The sequence below is a fragment of the Leishmania panamensis genome (assembly GCF_000755165.1).
Source record: "Leishmania panamensis strain MHOM/PA/94/PSC-1 chromosome 32 sequence".
NCBI classification, from domain to species: domain Eukaryota; phylum Euglenozoa; class Kinetoplastea; order Trypanosomatida; family Trypanosomatidae; genus Leishmania; species Leishmania panamensis.
In genome coordinates, this window is record NC_025879.1 from 1022123 (window position 1) to 1044539 (window position 22417).

At 57.4% G+C, this 22417-nt stretch overlaps 4 protein-coding genes across 4 annotated transcripts; all 4 read right to left on the reverse strand.

Annotated features, from left to right (window-relative positions):
* Positions 1-2209: 2209 nt before the first annotated feature.
* LPMP_322790 (hypothetical protein) lies at positions 2210-8329 on the reverse strand (the record flags this gene model as incomplete). Its single annotated transcript, XM_010703662.1, has 1 exon — positions 2210-8329. The coding sequence occupies one exon, from the start codon at positions 8327-8329 to the stop codon at positions 2210-2212; it is 6120 nt and encodes a 2039-aa protein (XP_010701964.1).
* A 5143-nt stretch (positions 8330-13472) lies between these two features.
* AAT16 (amino acid transporter, putative) lies at positions 13473-14888 on the reverse strand (the record flags this gene model as incomplete). Its single annotated transcript, XM_010703663.1, has 1 exon — positions 13473-14888. The coding sequence occupies one exon, from the start codon at positions 14886-14888 to the stop codon at positions 13473-13475; it is 1416 nt and encodes a 471-aa protein (XP_010701965.1).
* A 1123-nt stretch (positions 14889-16011) lies between these two features.
* Positions 16012-18369, reverse strand: LPMP_322810 (kinteoplast poly(A) polymerase complex 1 subunit, putative; the record flags this gene model as incomplete). Its single annotated transcript, XM_010703664.1, has 1 exon — positions 16012-18369. The coding sequence occupies one exon, from the start codon at positions 18367-18369 to the stop codon at positions 16012-16014; it is 2358 nt and encodes a 785-aa protein (XP_010701966.1).
* A 2653-nt stretch (positions 18370-21022) lies between these two features.
* On the reverse strand, positions 21023-22165 carry LPMP_322820 (hypothetical protein; the record flags this gene model as incomplete). Its single annotated transcript, XM_010703665.1, has 1 exon — positions 21023-22165. The coding sequence occupies one exon, from the start codon at positions 22163-22165 to the stop codon at positions 21023-21025; it is 1143 nt and encodes a 380-aa protein (XP_010701967.1).
* Between the last annotated feature and the right edge of the window lie 252 nt (positions 22166-22417).

Sequence of the window (22417 nt, forward strand, 5' to 3'; positions counted from 1 at the left end):
CCCCCGCATGCATTGCGCAATGCCGCCACTCCTCTGCTTCAGCGTACTCCAGCTGACCGGCGCTGCTGCTTCCGCCGGCCACTGCGGCGACGGCACAGCCCATGTCGTTGGGATGCAGCTGCGGCAATGGTGACGTATCGGGTAAGCTCTGCAGCTGCGTATCCGCCTCCGCTACGAACGCCGGTGCAGGCAGTGGTAGTACGGGTGCACGTGTCGCCTCAGTCGATGAAGAAGGAGTGTTGCTCAGCTGGTAGGTATGCGTGGAGGATAAGAACGCTGTCGAGACGATCGCGCGATAGCAGGACCGCGTCAGCGCGTCGGAAATTGCTCCGGGGAGAGATTCGGCTCGCGTGACGCCATTTGCCACCAGCAGCATAAGAAGACGTCAGAGGAGCTGTCGGTGCCGTTGACGAGGACGGTGTGGTTGAAGCAGTGGAAGCAGCTGCAGGGGCAGTGACCGACGGTGGAGACGCGCGTACAATACCAACGAACGCCCTTGCGCCATGCAGCAAAGTCTTCAGCACGTCAGCTGTCTCGTCTGTTGTGGTCTCCAGTGAGCGGGGACGTGGAGGGCATGGTGCGGCGATGACGCCATGGGGTGAGACTGTGACTTGCCCATGGTCTCTGCCATCGTCGTCTGGCCACCTCCCATGCGCATAGTGGGGCTTGTCTCCGTCAGGGAAGGGCCAGGGGTTGTACCGGTACACGTAACTGAGGCACCCAGCGCGTCACTCTTGACGGAAGTGCCAGCGCTCATCAATACTTGATCGGGAACAGTGATTACCCCACTGTGCACATCACTGAGTGCAGCTGTGACCACCAGCAGTGTCAGCACCGGCAGTGCTGCCTCCAAACCTTGACGTACTCAGCTCCATGCGGGTATTGGCGGGCACGACAGCTCTGAAGAGGGCAGAGGATAGCGCAGAGTCAGCTGCCGTGCGCCGGATCTGCTCCCGGCTGGGTCGGCCGGTTCGTCAGCTGACGTAGTACGTTCGGTGTGTGTGTATGTAGGTCGATCTTACGTTGCCACAGGTTAGGATGGAAGGAGGCGTCAGCAGCAGCCGCAGCAATGTTTGTGGGAATAACAGGGAGAGCCCAGCCGCAGGCGCTCGCTATGTTCGTCACTGCAAGGCGTCTACACTGTTAGCTCTCGAAATCGCACATCTACACGCGCACGGACGCAATGAGCTCTATTGGGTGTCAAACCTCGCTTTCATACCTTTCTGAGAGAGCGCAGCTGTGCCTGTCCACATGTGTGTGTGCCACTGCCTCCCCCCTCTGATAATGGGCTAAAGGGCTGGGCTCGTGCATCGAGCGGCGAATGTGTATGTGTGTGTGGGTGTGGTGAGAATCAAGGGAAAGAAGAGGGAGCTGAATGAGGCGTCCAGGAGATATCATTCATGCTGAGGGCAGCGCCTACACACCTCGTCGTGCCGCCGACCGTCTCTGCAGTAGACTGTGCCCTCACTGCAAGAGCGGCGCTCAGCATTGTGCGGGCCTTCTGTCGTGGTGAGCATGGAATGCGCTGCGTGCATGCACTTGCGCGTCCCGTCTTAGGGAGGGGGGAAGTGCAACCACAGTCGATGGCAGCGTGGGAGAAGTGACCCGTACGCACACTCATGGCGGCACAAACGCGATGACGGAGATGTCGAACCCAGCAGAGTCCGCTGCATTCCTCTTCTTGTACGAAGGGGTCGCTCTTTTTTCACCTGAGCCAGTGAGCCCACCTCCTTACCTTTGAGGGTGGGCTGAGGATCATTGTAATTCGCTGTTTCGCTGTGTCTTACACGGATGTTAGTACTTTAGGAAAGGGGAGAGGACTGGTGCGTCTTCCGCTCCTCTCAAGAGAGAGAGAAAGAAGGTGAGGGAGGGAGGGAGTGCGTGTGCCTGTGCCGACTCCTTCGTTGCTCTCCGCGTTGGCGCTTTCATTTACCAAGCACTCGTGATGAAGGATCCACCACACGCATACGCACGTACAAGAGTGTGACACAGCAACAGCGGGGAGGCACACACGGAAGCTGCCGGTTGCCAAAGCGCTTCACAGTGATGCACATGGGTGTGTGGGTGAAGTGAGCATCGTTAACATCTGCGCCGCTGTCACCGAAACAGAGAGAGAGAGAGAGACAACTCTCCAGTCAGCAAGCGATTACCGACACCGCCCACTGCGATAACCGCCTACGCCTCCTCCCCTCTCCCCCTGCTTCGTCTCTCACGCGGAGAGATGCGGCTTGGCCATCAGGTGCTGCCGAGTGTACTCGTACATGATAACAGCACCTGCTACGTGCACGTTCAGCGAGCGGATGAGCCCGTACTGCGGAATCTCAACGCAGACGTCGAGCAAGGGAATAAGCGGGGCTGGCACACCCTGGCCCTCCGCGCCAAGCACCACCGCACACCGCTTTGGAAAGGAAAACTGCTCCATCGACACGCTCGCCGCCGTCTGCTCGATGCCGACAACCATGTAGCCACGACGCCGCAGACCCTCGAGGTAGCAAGGCAGGTCCTTTGGCATGACCTCCTCCCACGGGATCCAAAGCTCTGCGCTGCGCGCTGCTGCCACAAAGTGCGGATGCTCAAAAACCCTCTTATCCGGCACGACAATCGACTGGACGGCAAAGATTTCGCCGCAGCGGCACAAGCCGGCAATGTTCACCGGATTCACCAGCAGCGAACCGACAACAATAATGGACTGCTTCTGGGTGCGCAGCGCACGTGGGTGCAGCTCGTTGTACACCTCGCTTGTCCACCACGATGACACCTTTTTCTGCACGTTCGCCGTGGCTGCGTCCACACCGCCTGCCTCATCGCTAGCACCGATCCCGGTGGACCTCGCAGTAGCGGCAGCGGCAGTCACCTCGAGCATCGGATCGCGCGTCAGCAGCTGCGTTGCCTCTCGTGTGTAGTCCACATAGTACTCTGACGGCGTGCTTGTGTGAGGTATGCCTCTAAAACCCTTCAAGACGGACACCAGCTCCTGCACCCTCAAACTTGCACACCAGTCGTGCACGCGCAGCAGCTCCATGGGGTAGAGGGCACCAATCATGCAGCACATCTCTGTCTCCACAAAACGCAGCCGCTCGAAAGCAGCAGCTGGCAGAACCTCCGTCAGTACTGTGTTCGCCTCCTTGCGCTGGACGCAGAAGAGGCTGCGAGGGCTGCTCGCCTCCTCCGTGTCGAAGAAGAGCATGTGCTCGTGTTTCTCACGAAACTTCGCGTGCTCTGGGGCATGGCGTACGTAGTCGTAGATAGCCGCCACGGCAGGCGAGATGGGGCGCCCGCGCGCGAGGCGGCGCTGGCAGATGTTGAAAAGCCCGATGTGACTAATTATGCGCAGGAGGTGCTGGTTCGACGTGCTCTGCTGCAGAATGCGTGGAAAGAGGGAGGTAAAGATGTCAGAGGCGAGCGCCTCGTCACCCGCTGTCGCGGACGCAGACTCCTTGATGCAACCGGCCCCTTCCTGCCGCAGCAGCGAGTGACAAGCAATGAGAAGGTAGCTCCCGCACACCTGAGGACGAAGGCTGTAGCTGCCAAGGGCCTCACTCAAGACGGTGTAGAGAGAAGGTCGCTGCTCCATAAGCCGAATCCCGTACAGCTCCATCAGCCGCCGGATGCTCCCCATGTTGTTCACCGTCAAGCAGTGCCGCACAAGCACGCGAAACACCTCCACCACCTGAGTAGGTGGTACGGACTGCTCGTCAGCCAAGCAAGGCAGTAGCGCGCAGAGGAGCTGCCACAGACGCATGCGGGTGCGGTGGGTTCGTGAGTTCGGCATGCACGGCTCGTGTGTCACCACCGGGTGGCACGTGTTCATACGCAGCAGCTCCATCGTGAGCGGCACCGCACGACCCGACACGTTCTGATGGCAGCACCACAGCAGCGTGGCCACTGCCATGGCGCGGCCTACGGCAGACATGCAAGTGGTGGGTGGGTAGCACAGGCGCAACGCCTCCGGCCACGTCCACAGAAGAGGCTCCGTGACGGCCACCGTTGACTCGTTCTCCTCCTCGTCGCGATTTGTATTGAAGAGCACAGCAGTATAGAGTAACACCTCGCGCAGCACGGACCAGTTGTTGTCGGGGTCGTGCAGGACCTGAAGCGAGGCCGTCATCGAGGCAAAGTAGACGTCGCGATCCGCCGTCTGCGCATCCTTGCCCTCGACCTCGAGGACTCGCAAAAGAACCTCCTTCACGTAGCCAGGGTGGTGCGGCATGACGTAGTGCAGCACCGTGAAAGCAAGGGCAGCGAGTCGCGTGTACTGGCGCGCCCCAACCTCTCGCATATGCTCCCACATGCCGTTCGCGATGGCGACGTAATCCACTACCTCTGGCATATTCGAGGACGCCACCCAGAACAGCAAATCGTACACGCTGGCAAGGTTCATGGTCCAGCACTCGCCGAGCTGGCCCAGGGCATAGTTCTGCACGCGCCCCACAAGGCCAGGAAACGTCCTCGTCGGATTCGAGGCTTCAGCACTAGTGTGCTCCTGTTTAGCAGCAGTCAGGCACAGAAGAAGGACATACAGCGCGTTGCACACGTAACGACCCTGCTGACTGAGCAGCGTAGCCCACGGCAGGTTCGACAACGCACTGGGGACGGCACCCGATGGGACGCGCTGCGATGGAAGCGCCATGAGCTGGTCGACGTACACCTCTAGCACGTCCTGCGGCAACAGCATGGCGATGGGGCAGCGGGAGCTGGCGGCGGCAGAGAATGGTGGCGCCTCTCGGCACGTCGGCAGAGCACTCGGGAATAGAAGGCACCGCTGTGCCACCAGGTCGAGGTCTCCATCGAGCGGCGCCTGCCGCGTGGTACTCTCCTCGTGCTTCACAGAAAGACACCCGCACAACTCACTCTGCAGTAAGCGAGTTACGTTGCGGCCAACAATCAGCAGCACCGCAAGTCGCTTCTGCCTCGCCTTCTCGTCGACAGCGGTGCTGGCACCTGGCGCATACGTGGCCTCGTAAGCCGTGGTGCACTCTCGGAGGAGACACATCAGCTGTTGCACGTGCTGCGGGACATGCAGCACCTCAGCAGCAGCAGCAGCAGCAGCAGCGGTGGCCGATACGCGTGTCGCCGAAGCGCATGCAATTGCATTGAGAGCGGTTACGCCAGCAGCCACCACGTCCAAGTTTGCGGTGTTCATGAGCGACCAAGCTATGTCCACTTCGTCGCACATTTCATCTTGGAACAGCGAGTAGCGTGGGCCCTCCTGTCGCGGCGCCTCTGCAGCCTCGCGGATGCTGCGTAAGCTCGCCTGCAGAGCTGCCATAATGTGCCCGTGCAAAGCAGAAGACATGGACTGCAGTGTCGTGCTCACTGGCCATAGCTGCGCGCACACGGCAGCGCCAACACTGTGCTGAAACTCTACCAGGCACGCCACGCTTGTCAGCACTTGTGCAGCAGTGCAGTAGGCGCGCGTCTGCAGCGACGCTATTGTGGTTGCAATACGATCACCAATGGCTCGCACGAGCTCAGCATGACGCGCGGAACCGGTGCGAGTGAGAGTGCCAACTAGGAAGAACGTTTCCTTGGCTGGCACAACGTTCACTGCCTCATGTGAGTCAAGTTCTGGTGGCGTCTGCAGTAGTGCCTCAGCGCGGCAGAGCAGTCCCTCTACGTCCAGTAGCGCCTCCACGAGTGAAGGCGCCGCCCCGCCGAACTTGACTCGCCGCATCGGTTCCTGCTGTTGTTGCACGCTGAGCTGCACAAGCCAGTGCTGAAGAAAGCGCTCCTCAACAGACGCGCCGACGAGGCCGTACTGCCCACACGCGTCCATGCTCGCGATGCTGTGGCCTCCCGACTCCCCGAGGGGGCCACACATGCAGTAGAGACGCCAAAAGGACGGGTGCAGCCGACAGCGACGCGGCGACGCCGTCGCAGCCGCAAACGTCGTGAGGGCCGCGAAAAGAATGACTGTCACACGCACATCCAGCCAGAACGGAATGTTCTCCTGCACGGAGTCACGCAGGAAGTGGTGCAGACGTTCCAATACCCCTTCATCGAGTAGGACAGCCTCCGCATTGATGCCGTTGTCCAGAAAAGCATTCGCGATGGCAAGCAGCGCACGCGCCAGCACGCACACAGTGAAGCGGGGCGGTTTTTTGATCGCCGTGTCCAGCATGCGACGCAGAGCATCGATGCGGCCCTCCATAGCGGGGCCGTCGTCGCTGGAAGACCAGCGGTGGGAAAAGAGTGACGCGTAGAAGCGCTCCACCTCCTGTGCAAGCGGCTCCACATCCGGCACAGCCTTCACCTCCGTCCCCTCGAACGACTTGGTGTCCAGAAACGACGCTGTGATGGGAACGCGGTCGATGCCGCAGCACAGCCGCGGATCCGACGCGCTCTGGAAAGCGTACTGGAAAAGAAAGCTCGAGGAGAGCGATCGCAGCACACGCGACGGCAGCGCCCATATACGCCGCAGGCCCACCTTGCGCACCCCGAGGTTTGGGTGCAGGATGAACTTCAGCAGCAGCATTTCAATCCACCGCGGGTGCAGCGCCGCACTGTTCACGCCTACTGTCGATGCCGCTGTCGTGTCGTGTGGCGCCTCGGCACTCTTCAGCCGATTATCTAGCTGCGCGACGAGGGCGTCCAGGCGGGCCATCACAGGCTCGATAATGTGCCAGCCGTACTCGTTGAGTGACTCCAGAACCAAGAAGAAGCTCTCCCATGTGGTGGCACTGAGCGAGTCGCCACTTGCGGCGGCTGCGCTGCTTCGTTTCTCGCCGGCTGCACAGTCGCCACTGCTGCTAGTGGCGGTGTACCAGTGAAAGAGAGGGTGAAACTCAATGATGGGCGGCAAGGCTGCACACGCCGCACCGGTGCTCAGCTCCTGCTGCTGCTGCTTCGTCATGTGGACAATGCGCTTCAAAAGGTACTCGATGCGCAGCTGCATGTTCGCGCGGTGACCGGCGTCTGTTTTGGTGACTGTTAGACTTTGATGCAGCGCGCTACTCAGCACCGTCCAGAGAAACTCAGAGAAACGGAAGTCCGTGCACGGGTTGAGGGAAGGCTGTCGGAAGAGGAAATCAAACAACGCGGCGATCAGCAGCACAACCTCGTCACAGTGATCCCCATGGGACAGCAGTGCGGCGTCCTCAGCAGCAGCACCTCGTGTGTGTCCTGGGGGGGCCGGTGAGACGGACGCCGTCGTCGGCGAAGTACCAGAGCAGCTTGCGAGCGTGCGCAGGAGATCGTGCACAATATGCTCGTACTGCTCCAGCCCTTGACTCCCGTCGAGTAGCAGCAGTGGAATGAGCACACGCTGGCAAACCAGCGCCATGGGTACAGTACGATGCCGCTGCCGTCCTTGATACGTACGCGTTGCTGGCACGGCGGTACTGGTCACAGTACCTGCCTCAGTCACCGTGGCCCCGAGAGAGATGAGGCAGCATTGGATGAGGGACACCTTCAGTTCCTCGACTCGCTCGATAGACGGAAAGGGGTAGCAGGAGGGAATGGTGCTGCAGTTCGCAGTCGGCGGCTCCGAAACAATGGTAGCTCGACTGAATGCACTGGCACCAGCGCCAGCGCGGTCCACTGCTGGCCGCTGCGTCGACAACCTCGACGGCTTCTCTGTCTGAGCCCCCACCATCGACCCTGCGCCGTTCTTGCCTGTTGCACCGCCTTTGGCAGTAGTTGCGGCAGCAGCAGTAGTAGTAGGGTCCTCGAGGGTGAGGCCGTGCAGCTGGAACGGCTTACACACCACCATGAGCGATGCGATCTGGCCGAGTAGTTCCACGGCAATGTTTGCGCTCAGACCATCTTCGCGCCCCGCCTCTAATGCTTCAAACGAAGCTTGCAGTACCTGCTCGCAGCAGTGGCTCGGTAGCAAGGACAGCTGCGCCACAGTGTAGCAGACAGCCGTGCGCGCCTCCGTAGAAAATGGCGGATGCGCGCTCAGCAGCTGAAGCACGTTCGACTGCCAACGATCGCACACACCATCGATCCACTCCCGACCTACACCGCAAGCTCTGAACTCCTCGATATGGGTGCGTGCGTAGCCCAAGAGCGCACCGGAGGCGGCGATGAGCGTTGGCACATAGTCGGATGAAGGAGACAAGTGTGACGACGTTGCTGGCTCGGGGGTATTTGATGACGCTGGAGGCGAGGCCTGAAAGCTCTCGCCGTGAAGCAGCGCCGCCCACTGGCGCGTCATCATGTCCTCTAGGTGCTGGTGCAGGTCCGCGGGACAGAAAGCGCCCATCAAGTCGCAGGCAACGAGGAACAGGCGTGAGACGCGCACCGCGGCGTCCTCGGTGTGGCTGGTGTCACCGCCGCTGTTGTGTCGCGCGGCAAGCTGATTAACCAGGGAAATGATCATGGGCATGGCGACGAGATGCTCTGCGAAAAAGGGGCAAAGAAGAGTGAACGAAAAAAAGAAAAAAGGGAGGGAGAAGGGGCGACGAGTAACCGACGAGGCAGGAAGGGGTGGCGGAGCGTTGGGTGCGCGCACGTGCTTCTGTGTAGACCTGCGCGGCGTCCATTTTTTCGTAGGAGAGGAAGATGACGGAGAGGCGGTAGGCACACACATGCGCGCATGTGAAGCACACAGTACACACCCAACGGTAAGATGAGGCAGCTTGATTGGGGTTGCATTTTTCTAGTGGGAAAGAGGGGAGAGAGGTGACCGAGTGAAGACACGGGCAACGGTAGGGGGGAGGGGAAGAGGAAGCACACCGCCGTTGCGGGTCCATGTTCTTTCCTCGTTTGGCTCTCCTTTTTTTTTTCGCACTTCTCAGCAGAACTCAAACGGTGGCACCACATGGCGGTCCATGGCAAACGTAACAGCATCCACCTCTGCCGACGAGCGCAGAAGGCGCTCCGCCAATTCTCTGCACTGTTGATCGACTGATGTCTGTGTCGCTCCGTCGAGGGTGTCGGCGTCGCCGCTACGCAGAAGCACTTCGAGAGGCACAGTCGAGTCACTTCCAGAATTCGTGTGCAAGTCGCTGCTGGGCTGATGAGAAGAAACAGACACGCCAGCCGCAGAAGCGCCTAGGACACTTTTTCGAATAGAACTATGGCCATGCAGCAGTGGGGCAGCAGCGATCACATGCAAACTCGGTGGTGTCTGCATCTCCAGGTCTCGTGCATCACTGTCCATGACGGATGCGCTTTCGCCTGGCCTCATCCTTTGCAATAGATCGCCTTCCGCGCCTGCGAGAGCCGTGGCGTGACCTCCGTCATGGAGCGCAGCCAAATCACAACGCGAAGCTCCCTCCGCTTGCTCGTGGCCAGCAGTCGCCGCATTTAAGAGGGCTGCAGAGGGGAGGTGAGAGGAGGGGGAAGAGGAGCAGCGCGAAGCGCTCAAACTAGACGCGGTGGTGCTAATGCTGCTGTTGTAGCTCGATGCTGCCCCGTTACACATGGCAGAGCTGACCCAGACTGCTGGTGTGTCGTTCCGTTCTTGAATAACATGAAATTCAAACTGATCAAGCAGCTCTCGCTGCTCTTCGGTTAGCAGCAGCGCTGACGTGGTGGCGGCCATCGCCCCTGGCAAGCACGCCATCAGCAGTGCAGTTAGTTCGATCTGCTGGGTCGAGGGAGTAGGTAAGAGAAAGAGGGAAGATGCGCACAGGTGCGAGGATAGAGGGAGAAAGGTGCAACTTGAGGTGATAGGAACTACAGATGGGTCTGTGCGCCTGAGGAAAGAAGCGCCAGCAAGTGCGTACCGCAACGATCGAAGCCTTTCAAGCTCAGAGAAGGAGAGAGACGTCAATGAGGGGGCCAGATACTGAACAGCGACTCTGAGGTGTCTGAGAGAAGAAAGAAAGCGGGAAGAGAACGCCGTCTATGCTGTGGTGTTTACTCGAATGGGGCCTGATATCGCTGCCTAGTACGCTGGCGCCTTGGCCTTCATAAAGTGTATTGGGGAGGAGGTAGGGGTATGACGAGGAGAAGAAGACGGTGATACGGGAGAGGGTCAACAAAGAGGAGAGGAAAACTGAGGATGACGGTGGATGTGGCGGAGCAATCGGTTTTATTTTTGGGGGTCCCATTACAGGACTCATAGTCCTCCGATACTCTTCCAACGAGGCCCCCCTACATTGTTTGCGTCGAGGTCATACAAGCTGCCGACGTCAGTGGCATCGCCTTCGTTGGCCTCTCCTTTCGGTTTGGCCACGACACGACACCAAGCTACATGTATGGCGATAGACAAGACTCGCCGGCGCAAGGCAAAACGCAATGCGAGCACCTCGGTCTGTGACGCTTCGCCCCACCACTCACTGCTAGCACACCGCGCCGCCACTCTCAACCCCAGCCCCAACCCGAGCGGCATCTGATGGCTTCTTTTTTTTTCCTCTTTTACACCGTGTCATACACTGCGTACGCAAGGGCTACGCGTGCAGCTTGGGCATATCCTTGTGCTTGCCGGCCTGCTGTAGGGAAACAGCCACACAGCGATACACACCCCTATGGATACAAAGAACGAGAAGCACAGGCATGCGTAGACACGCCCGTTACAGAGAGGGAGATTTGAAGGGGTCATCCTCTCTGAATTTCGGAATACCCTCCCCCCTTCCACACACACACACACACACACACATGTACACAGGCGTGCAGCTTTATCTATAAAAGAAGCACTTACGCAACTGAAGTGGCTGTGTTGTTAGTGGTAACGAAGGACAGAGAGAAAAAGACCGTCTCTTGTTCTCCTCGCACCCATGCATGTGTCCCTTCTGGAAGAAGAATTGGCGGGTGCTAGTGAGAGGCAGTTGCGAGTTCTTGTCAGTGAGCATGCGTGTCTCCCTAAGCATGGGGAGCTGCTCCATGGGAAGCGAGGTCCTTCGGCTTGGGTGTCCGTGTAGTCTTCCTCCGTATTTGCTCTCCCTCTCACCTTCACTAACCCCAGCCACGACTCTTCACTTCTGCATAGAAAGAGAGGCTAAAAGCCATGTTCACAGACATGTGAGCGAAATAAGAGAGAGACGAGGAGGAAAAGTCCAATGAAAAGGGGAAAAAAAAGAGCGCTGCTCAGCACACGCCCCATACAGCAGCTGAATAGACGCACACCGATGCAGCGCTATATGTGTTTATGTAGATGAAGGCGTTGCTTATTCTTCTCCCACGTGCGGCTTCCTTGTGGCTCTGGCGATTCTGTGAAGAAGAAAGAGCCCAAGGATCCAGGTGGAAAAAAAAAAACAAAGAAAAGGGAGAGATGAAAACCACACCTGATGTCTGTCCGCACCCCCCTCCAGTAGCACGGAGAAGAATACTGATAACTCAAGCACACACGTACGCCTCATACACAGAGAGGCTGTGTGACGGGCGGCCATGGTAAGAGAGAGAAGAGAAATGGGGGAGGTGGTTTGGCAAAGAAAAAGTGAGAGCAATGCGATGCTCTTGGCAAGAGGCAGGAGAAATTTAAAAAAGGGGGTTGGTGGTGGTGGTACAAGAAGGTATCACACAGTGTAGTGGCAACGAAGAAAGGGAAACCAAACAACAGCCACAAGAAAAAAGGCAACACGCATTGGCTGCACAACAAACAAAAAGAAAAAAAAGAGGGGGTAAAGTATTAGTGGAAGTTGTGGACGTAAAAACTGGAAGATGGAGATGTGTGTGTGTTGTGTGTGTGTGGGGAGGAAGGAGAGGGAGGGAGGGAGGGAGGGAGGGAGAGAGAGAGGGGGGAGGGAGGGGGATCGGAAATAAGCGCAAGCGTCCACGAGCAAGAGTAACAGTTTTGACGCAGGGGGGAAACAAAAAAATATAGAGAGAAAAAAAAGCCGCGCACCACAACACATTTCTAACGCACACCTGACACTTTTTGTTGTTTGCTGGAACCTGGTGTCTTGCTAGCTTGAGTACCGCATAGACAGCTATCGAAGCGAGGACCACATCAACAGCGCAACTCTCGCTCTGGTTTCTCCTCAGCGGAGAAAGAAAAGAAGATATATAAAAGAAGAAAAGATGGTGCGTACAGAGAAAAAGAGAGAGAGATGCTGGACGGGTGAGCCACGACGACAGAGATAACTGGTGAAGGAACAGTCCAAGACACATACGCACGCACACTCACCTATCGCGGAGATGCGCGCGGAAAGTGAAAAAAACGCGGGAAGAAGGGCTAGGCAGTCGCAAATAGGAGAGAGGGGGGCTTTCGCAGGACCTGCACTCAGGTGGCTTGAAAAAAGAAAAGAGGAAAAAACAAGCACAGTGTTGTCCATGCGCGCACATGACGTTCACTTGCCTTTCCGCGCTGCTTCGTACAAAGCTTGCCATGCCAGACGCAAAGAGAGAGCGCGAGAGAAACACACACATACATACAGAGGCATACAAGCCAACATACATTCGTGCATACACGAGCGTCTACACAAAGCTGTACTGTTGACTCTGCCTCCGCTTTCCTTTCGTCTCTTTTTCTTTCCTTGTCTTCGATCCTCAGAAGTCATGATGAGGCGCTTGTCTGTGTGTGGATTTTTTTGTTGTTGTCGTAACGAAGCTGTGGGATCAGGAAGAGTCGTAGTAGCAGCAGCACCACAGATCGAAGACAGTCATATAGAGAAGCAGAGTGTGAAGGGATCAGATGAAAAAAAAAGGGGGGCGACATGCCTTTTCCTATGTGCGCCTTTCTTTGTTGGGGGAGGGGAGTGTCCTCGCACGCGGGGACTCTGACTGACTGACTGTATATATGGGCGCGTGGGTGTCAGAGAGAGCACTTGGCATATGTTGTACAGACCGACGCGTTCCGTGGTCCGTTTGCTGTCCCCTTCTCTCTCTCCCTCTCCTTCTCGTCACGAAGTAGAACAGCGAGAGGGTTGGGGGGTTAGGAGGGGGACACGCCCGGAAGCAAAGGGGACACACAACAAAGGCTAGTCGGCCATTGGCAGCCATGAACGTGGGTAGAAGTGGAGAAGGACATTCAAAGAAAAAAAAGGCGACACCACAGAGAGAGAGAGAGAAGGTGTGCGTCTGCAGAGAGAGCAGGGGAGCGCAGAGGACAACGCTCTTTCTCACAGCAATCCGTTTACCAGCACACCCACGCACACGCACACGCACACACACACACACACACACACCTTAACTGAGTACACGAGGGGGGAGGCATGTGACTTGCCGGAGTTCATGTGCGCATGTGTTCTCTCCTCTCTGCGGCTCGCTTTTCTATGGTGTGATCGGGAGTTGTACAACAACAGGAGAAATGGTCTTGTTTGGCGGCAGGCACAGAACGAAGGGGGGGAAGGGAAAAGAGGAAGACAGTGGAGAAAGAGAGAGAGGGGAGGGAAGGGGAGAAGGCATCAACAGAGAGGATAGAAGAAAAATACGAAAGAGAGAGAATGCACACGCAGAAGACTGGACAGAGAAAAGGGGCAGAATTTGACCGCTGCGCCAGCACAAGCGTATCGACAAAGCCGATACACACTCAGCCACACACACACACACGCACACACACAGGCACGCTCCAATCACAGCCTTTATGCCATGTCAGGAGGTATCGCTGCTGTTGCTTCTGCACACGCTCGCAACCGAGCTACTCAGTGGATCTCGCTGTAGATGGCAACGCCAGTGCCAAAGACGACAGCAATTACGCCACCAACAATCAGCACGATGCAGCCAATGTAGTTCAGAATTCCGACCTTCTTGAGCGTGAAGCCACCCGAGTAGATGAAGAAGTACGCCGGAAACATGAAGCCGAGGAAGCCACCGCAGATACCGCCGAGCAGAAAGAAGACGATGTTGATGTTAGGGATGAAGAGACCGCAGATGAGCGCGGCGAGGGCAAGGAGGCCACTGACGACCCAGTTCAGCCAGTCCTTCACATCAGATGTCTTGCCCATCCGCAGGCAGTAGTAGATGGCATCGCGTGAGGGCTGAATGCAGAGGGCGAACCCGACGCACAGCTTGATGCACATACCGATGTATGAAATCATGAAGAGTGGGTCCTCGAGCGGGCGATACAGCCGCAGAAGCGAGCCGTCCACCTGTGGACCAAAGTCGCAGTAGCCAAAGAAGCCAGAGAGGAAGTTCAGCAACGCCACGAGGATCATGCTGATCGTCGCGTCGCGCGTCATTCGGTTGAGCGTGGGCTTCTGCATTTCATCGAAAATCTCAAATACGTTCACCTGGCAAATAAAGGCAAAGATGAACAGTGTGAGGCCATTGATAGCCGGCAAGCCGCTGTTGACGAGCACGATATCCTTTCGGATGCCGTTCTGGAGGCCGTTGCGCGCGGAGTGGATGATGACGCAGATGACGAAGAACACGACAAACGACACGCCAATCACAGAGGCGTAGCGCAGCGAGTTAATCTCCTTCGGCAGAGACAATGTGAACATGCCAACGAGCCAGATCAGCCCAACGAGGATGCGGCGGCCGTTGACTGTCTTGAGGAACGCGTTCGTGTTGGGGCCATCCAGCATTGGCGATAGCAAGTCGCCGACCGAGATGATGTATCCGACGCACGTACCCCAGCAGAAAATTAACATGAGAAACGCTGCAAAGTAGTCCCAGCCGTGACCCAGCATGCCGCGTGCCATCTCCTCGTAGGAGCGCAGGCCCGTCTTCAGCTTCGCCTGGCCCAGCAAGCGAATTGAATAGATGGTGCATGCACACACAACGGCGAGTAGCACAACGGAGACCACCATACCAGAGTGGTGAAAGCCGGATGGCACGGCCACAATACCGGCACCAAGGGTAGCGCTGGACAGATTGTAGATGTTGGCAACCAGCCCACCGTGAGGGATGACGGAATAGGCCTTCTCGAGGGCCCTACGCACGCCAGTAGATTTGGCTCGCTGCACGGACAGCGAGTCTGTGCAGCTGGAGTCGGTGCAGGACTCGCCATCGAAGACCTTCTCGTTCGCTTCAGCATGGGGATTGTGGACGTCGGACAACGGCTCGGAGAGGTCACCACTCGTGCTAAACACGTTGTTGTTGTTATCGCGGTTCATGATTGCCTTGCACAGAAGTAGAAACTTTCGTCAACAGAAAAAGAAAGAAGCGCTGGTGGCAAGGCGGTATCGTTCGAAGAGGTCGGAGAGCAGGGCGGGATACCCTTCACACACACAGACGTTCCCCGCTGACCGAAATGGGCGACGAGGACTGCTCAGTGGGCGTGGTGCTGATGAAGCTTGCGAGTGTGAGAACAAGTGAGCCGTACGGAGATGTGTAGATCGGCGTACGCTGTGGGTCGCGTTTGAGATCGTCGAGTCGTCCTCTTGCTTCTGTTGAAGTGAGCGAAGAGCAAGTGGATTATGGGGGTTTTCCCCTCTGTCTCAATATTTTGTGTGGAAGAGTTTTGGTCGTGGGTGAGAGTGCTTCTTGGTGTGTGTGTGTGTGTTGCTCTTTATATATCTCTCTCAATTAAAATGCTTAAAGGGAGGGCTGCAGACAGATGTCGGAGGAGGCGGTGGCGAAGGGAGAAGAGGGGGGGGGGGGGCAAAGAAAATTGAAGCGGCAGCACAGGAGGAATGACGGTGTCATGCAGTCGTGCGCGAGTGGGTAGAAGAGAGAGAAGGGCAGAGAAGAAAGCGGTCGTATCCGCATATTCACGTGAGAAGGAATGAAAGAGGTGAGAGACAGGGAATGAGAACGATGGAGCGCGAAAAGGAGAGAGAGAAAGACGGGTGGTGCAGTCATGGGTGCCTCATATCCACCCTCGCCAACGCAACAGCCGAGAGAGAGAGGAACAGCGACAAGCGCGTGCGAGCGTACGCCTACCATTGCAGCAGCCAAAGAAAGGGAAAAAAAAGAGTGCCATCACCGCAGGCACTGCTGCATCATGACAGGCAACGACACGCGAAAGGCGCCCCACTAGGGTGGCTTCGATGTAAGAGGATAAGAGAAGTCAGTTCAACTGATGCAACCAACTCAGAGGTCGAGGGCGAGACTGAGCCCCCTCACCAACGAAAGGGAAAGAAGAGTGGTCGTAGTTGCTGTTTCGGTTGTTCTTGTTTGGTATTAGGCACTAGTGTGAAGGAGAGGGCGCTTATAAGGAGAGGGAAGACACACACACACGCGCGCGCGCATGCAGACAAAAAGGCACACCACTTCCTCACGAGGCTATGAGGTTGTCTAGTCGTCAAGGATGTCCTTGACAAGTCGCCAACCCCACGGATTCTCTGGGCAAGGATATGGTGGCGCCAGCGGCTCACCACGGCGTCGCCGCTCCGCATCGCTGGCGGCGTGTTCCAGCGCCTGCTGCACTGCCCTTGTTCCAGTGCCCCAAAACAACAGCGGCTTATCAGGCAGCTGCCACGGCTGGCCAAAGAGCCGTGGCTGAAACTGCTTCTTGTTCTTGCGGAACGGATCGGCAGAAAGGGCCCTGTCAGCATCGCGAATCTCCTTCCAGGCCTGCACATCTGCGGCGGACACATAGGACATGCCCTCTGGAATGGGGAGCAACGGCGGCCGTTCTGCCTCGTCCATGGCATCCATCCACTCCAAGTCAGACTTTACGTCCGCCTCCAGTACGTTCAGTAGACGCTGTGCCACCTTGTCCTTCTTCTCCTGAAGCAGCCGTTGAAGCTCCTCGGCGCGGCCGGCGCGGCTGCCGTCCGCATTCGTGAGGCCAGCCAGCCGCAACACGCGCGCAAGTACCTCAGCCTTGGCAGCAGCTTTGCTGCGCCGACGTGTCTCCTGGGTGTGGGTGCGGATGACTGAGTGAGTGATGCGGCTGATTTGCTCAAATAGTGCGGCAGCCTCGGCGTCTTGTGCAAACACGTTAACATTGTCGGCAGTCGCGGCGACATCGGTGCCGACAGCAGCGGAGGCCGCTGCGGCAGAACGGTCTACCGATCCGCTGCCGTCACCCTCGCTGAGGAGAGCTGCTGTGGAGTCAGCAGCGAGTCGCTGCTTACGCTCCATGAGCTGCGCGTAGAGCCGTCGGCACTCCTCCGCCTCTGTTGTCTCTTCGATCCCCTCGAAAATCTTCGCGTTCTCACGTGACTGCGCAATCTGCCGCTCCATCTGCAGGTAGGCGATGTAGCGTAGTCGTCGCTCGTGCAAACTCTTCAGCCGTGGGTCATCTGGGCGCATAAACATCTTCTCTACCAGCCGCACAGCCTGCTGTGTGCGCCCGCCAGCAGCCTCCCGCTCCGCCTGCCTGGCAGCTTCATGACCTGCGGACACCGGTGCTTCCACCTCGCGCTCGGCCCGGGCCTGCAGCTCAAGTGCAACACTGTCACCGTCGCGAATCGCTTCCAGCCGCCTGTACTCCGGCGTGTGCTCGAGCGGGATGCGGAGAAGGCGCTCGTACCACCGCTTTGCCCAGTCCACTGGGTGCGCCTCCTCCTTGGCAGCAAGGTACTGCACAACGTCAAGCGTGCTGAGCTTATTTGCGTCTACGGAGTACAGCCGCCTAAGGCTCTCTGTGTACGCATCAAGGCACTCGTCCTCCGGGCCGTGGCGGAACCCACGGGAGACAGTGAGGCGAGCAAAGACTTCACAGAACTGCATGAACTTCTCCTGTGCCTCGAGCTCCGTAATGAGGCTCTCCACGACCTCGACCTCCAAGCCGAGGGCCTTGCCCAGGGAACGCTTCAGGACAGCGCGCCTCTTCATCTTGGCAAGCCTTGCAGGAGTCGGAGAGTCGACGTCATGAACGGCGTCAGAGCTCTCCACCCCTTCTGAAGACGATGCCAAAGGGCACATGGCGTCTTCCGGCACAGACGCATCGGTAGTGAGGATTGGAGTAGATGACTCGAATGACGGAGAAGCGCGCTGCCGCGATGACGACGACACCAGCCGCCGCAGCCGCTGCAGCTCGCTCAGTTGTCGCTTGCGCTCCTCACGAGCCTCATGACGAACCCTCTCTTCCGCGTACTTAAACATGTGACTCAGATGCCGCTGAGTCTCCACGTTCAAGTCCGCCAGCATGTTAGCCAGCTTGCGACGTGTTGTTTCCGTGCTCACGCCTTCTCGGCGCTGCCGCACGTAGTCGGTAAACACCTGCTTAACCTGCGTCATCGCCTCTTCCAGAGCGTCCACTTTGCCAGGGTCAAACAGACTTGCGTCGCCAGTCTCGAATATAGCCTGCGAGACGCCCAGTGAACGCTGTGGGTGTTTGAGCTGAACGGGCAGACCCATCTTCAGCCGCTCGTACTCGTCTCGCACAGTGCGAGCGGGGTCGAGGTTGCGCGGGTCAACCATAGTTGTTTCAAAGTAGCGACGCCGCTGTTGCTCTGTCGCCTCCGTTGGGTGCTCGCGCAAGAGCTCGCCCATATACTTGGTGAAGGCATGTTTGTCCGCCATAGGCACGCTCGCCCATTCCACGTCTGTCATCGACTTGGCACGCTCCGCGACGTCCTTGCCGACGACCTGCCTCACGTGATGTTGATGGCGCTGCTTGCGACTCTTAGCCGTACGTGAAGGTGAGGATGGGTGCGGCATCGCCGCACCCGTCCTGCCAGCCCCACCGAGCTCTGCAAGCATGGCTTGCTGTTCAAAGTGCGCCTCCTGTTGCGCCCCTATGGCTACCGCACGGCGCACCTTGGCGCGATAGCTGCGAGGGTTAAGAAGCGAACTGCCCGGATTGGGCAGCTTCTGTGCTGCCAATGCAGTCGAGAAGCGGTGCAGCATGAATAGAAGGCGAAGGTGTGCACTTACCTCACTATCCGCGGTGTCCGGCTCACTTGGGTGGATACGTAGATATGCGCACTTATGGAGTGCAACCCCAGGCTCAACAGGGAGGGTGCATCGAGGTTCGAGCCAGCAGGAAGGGGGGGGGGGGGGAAGAGACCGAGACACAGAATCGGAGGAGTGAGATGGATGAGCTCTGCATGTACTTGACAGTCGTACATAGAGCACGAGGTGTGAATTCGAGGTGTAACGGACAGTGCGCACGGAGGGGAAGGTGCAACAAAGAACTGTACTGTCATGATCGAGCCGCGCAGACTGTTCCGCCATCACTTCACACCTCCCAATAGCCCAAGACGCCACCGAACGAACGAAGGCAAGCGCTGCCCAAGCGGTCACCCAACGGAGGGAGGAGGGGAGGAGGCCTCATGTTGCATTGTGCGACGTCTTTTAGGGAGGTATGCCTCAAAACAGCTTGACTTCCTTGAAGGTGCAGACGATACGGCAAGCGGCAAGGGAGAGAGGAAGTAAAACCAACCACTGAACTTAACTCAGCCGCCTACACACACACACGCAGTTCTGCTCTGTGCATGAGCAGTGGCACACAGCATGCACAGGCCACAAAATCGATGCAGCGGCTCATCCGACTTTAGTTTGGTACTCTTCTACGTCAATGGGCATACACGAAGGACAGAGGCAATTTTCTAGCGTATGGACATACAGATATGGGCACACACATATCGAGAGACACGCATCGAGAAGTAAGATTCTCTTCGATCAGCAAACCTCCGCTCACGCGATGTGAAAGCCTACGGGAGAATAGAGGCAGTGAAGGATTAGAAATCGAATTCTGAAAAAGTCCCGTGAAAGAAGTGTATCACGTGCACCATCGACAGAGTGAGCATACGGTGCCAAAGCATCTTTGGTTGTACATACGCATGATGCGCCAGCTCGTTTTGTACAGGGGTTCCAGAGGAACACCAGATCAACCACACATGCACGCACACCGCGCGGTGGGTGCAGGCAGAGACGGAAGTGAGAAAGAGAGAATGCACAGAGAGAGGGAGAGAGGTAGACGAAAATCAAGGTGAAATACGATAGTGGTGGGACAGATGGTGGTTTGCAGCGAGAAAACATCACGGAGGAGAGAAAGGGGGGGGGGGCAAAAAGGATGAGAGGAAAGGCACACAGCTGCGTTATCTGTAGAGGGTAGCGCAATACACGCTCCCTCTCTTTCCTGCGCACAGCGAACTACTCCGCCACACACACATCGCATCGCATCGGGGAACTCTCTCCTCTTCTCTCCTTCCGAGCCACAAAGACAGGGAAGAGGACGAAGCATGGGAGTACAGCGTCACCATCACCGCCAACCATCATTCCCATCAAGGGGTGCGGTAAAAGAGCACCACACTACAGGACACGAGGAGAGTGGCGTGGCTACCGCCGCTTTCCCCCCCCCCGTGTCTGAGAACGAGGCTCACTGAGGTGCTGTGCATTCTCTACTGTCTTTTCTATTGGTTTTTTGCATTTTTTTAGTGTTACAGCCGCAACGAGGGGGAAGAAGCTCTGACAAGGAGAAGAGGACGAGGAAGGTGCGCACAACGCGCACGCAAAGACGGTGCGAGTGAGCAAGAGAAAGCATGAGAGAGAGAGAGAGAGCCAGCGAGCGAGCGGGATGGGCAAGAGAAGAAAAAAAAAACCTCAGAAAGAAAAAGATGAGGGAGACGTGAAAGAGCACCTTGAGCTCTCAAGCGTGCCCTCACCTTTCCTACACACACACACACCATACACGCTCGCTAACGCAGACGCATACCACCTATCGGTGCACAAACACTTCACACGTACGCGGAGAAGAGAGTGAACAGTGACAAAGAGAACGACAGTTCTAGTCGAAGTAGCGTTAGCCGCGGCACTCAAGAGCACACTGCGCTTTGGACACGAAGAAAGACAGAAGAAATCGAGCACAGAGAAAGATCTGAGAACGGCATCCATCGGTTTCGAAACTCCCTGAAAGGAGGCAAAAATGAACTCGAGAAATGAACCTGAGTATGTATGTCGGTACACTGTCCGCTGTAATGCTCGCCTGCACGCATCTCGACGTGTAGATGTGTAGACAAAATGTCCTCGGCGCGATGAGGGGAAAGTGTAGGGGAAATGCACTCCGTGTCTAGTGAGGTGGCAGAATACCTGTCAGGAAAGAAAAGAAAGAACAGCGCAGAAAATAAGGGAAGCTGTCGAGTCAAGGGGTCAGGCGAGAGGGAAGGGCAACACAAAGCCCACACCTGGAGCGGTGCTCATGGCACAGTATAGCATCGCCACGGTTGCTTCAACGCAACAACAACAACAAGAAAAGAAGTACAGCAGCGACGTCCTACCTCGGCCTACGACCTTCTCGACGCTCAGACGCCTCCCCTCCTCACCCTCTCTCCTTCTACACGGACGCAAACCACGTGTGAGAAGGCGAGAGTGAAACATCGGAAAAGATGGCACGATCGGCGAGTCAGCGTCCTCAGGACGACTCTGGGGTCGAGTCCAAATGGCACTTCAGCAAGTAGCCGAACCCGCCCAGCGCCACAGCCACGGCAGCCATCTGCACGTAGGCCATCCACTTCAGAAGCGAGACGGTGTGCTGCAGGTGGTCGATCTCCGCTTGTTGCTCCATCCAGCGATATCGCATCGTTTGAAGCTGCGCCTCCCTCGCGGCAATCAGCAGCGCCTTTTCTTCGCACATCCAGTCGCTCGTATTCTCGGCAGTGGGACCGCGGCCGCCGACGCGGGAGCTTTCCCAGAATGAGCGATCCAGGTTCAGCATCGTCATGGCCAGATGAGAAGTGCGCGCCATGGTGCGAGTGCTATTGAAGACAAGTAGTGTGACAAGCACCGCCAGCACCAGCAATGCCCCATGGAAGACAGAGCCAAGGCCGCCGCCATCACCACTGCTGGCACCGCTGTCGCCGGCGTCGCCTTCGGACACGACACCGCCGTCGTCGGCCGGCGCGGCTGCGCCTCCGCAAAATTCCTCACTAACCATGTTTACCAATTGTCGATACGCCAACGTCATTTCTTTAATGGCACGCGGTGTGGCGATGTACTGGATGGCGGAGAAGGACATGCTCATCTTGCGGCAGTTCCCCCAAATAGCGATGGAGCAGTCGCTGTCGGCGCTATCAGCGGTGATCTCAAAGTACGCCTCGGTGCGGAAGGAGCCGCCTGCCGGCACTTCAGGGGTTTGAGAAGATATCTGGTACACGAGCATTAGCTTTCCCTCTGGCGTGGTGACGTAGGCAAAGCGGTGCGCCTGGTTCAGAGGGGTCGGCGTGCCGGCGCGCGGCACCTCGACGATGGCGACAAGCGACACGAAGCGTGAGCCGCTGCCGCGGTCGGCTGCGTAGTCCCACTGGCCGACACTTAACTTCGACTCATTGCGCGTGTCGTGGTACTTTTTTAAAAACCCGGTGTTGTCCTGAAACACGTTGTCCCACAGCTTCTGGATGGTGAGGCCCTTCAGCAGTGTCTGGGGGAGCATGACCTTCTTGTCCTTGCGAGTGGCGCTGGAGAACATGTTCTGGGCTATTTTGTTGTTCTTGTACACCTGCTTGCCCAAGAACTTCTCCGCGGACGTGCCGCACATTGGCACGAGGGGTTCTGGCATGGCGAATACGAAAGCGCGAGAAAGCGATCTAATACTTTTCTTTAGGTGTGTTGGGGGGGAGCGGCAGCTGAAATAAGACGTACAAACTTGCGCTCAGCACCGACAGAAAGAGGGAGGGAGGAGTGCCACACACACACACACGCACACACACCAACGAACGCGTAGGCACGCGCGAAGGGGAAACGAGTCAAGGTAGATGTCCACACGCGGCGCCCTATGAGGTATACACGCGTGCCTGTGCTTTGCTTCTCC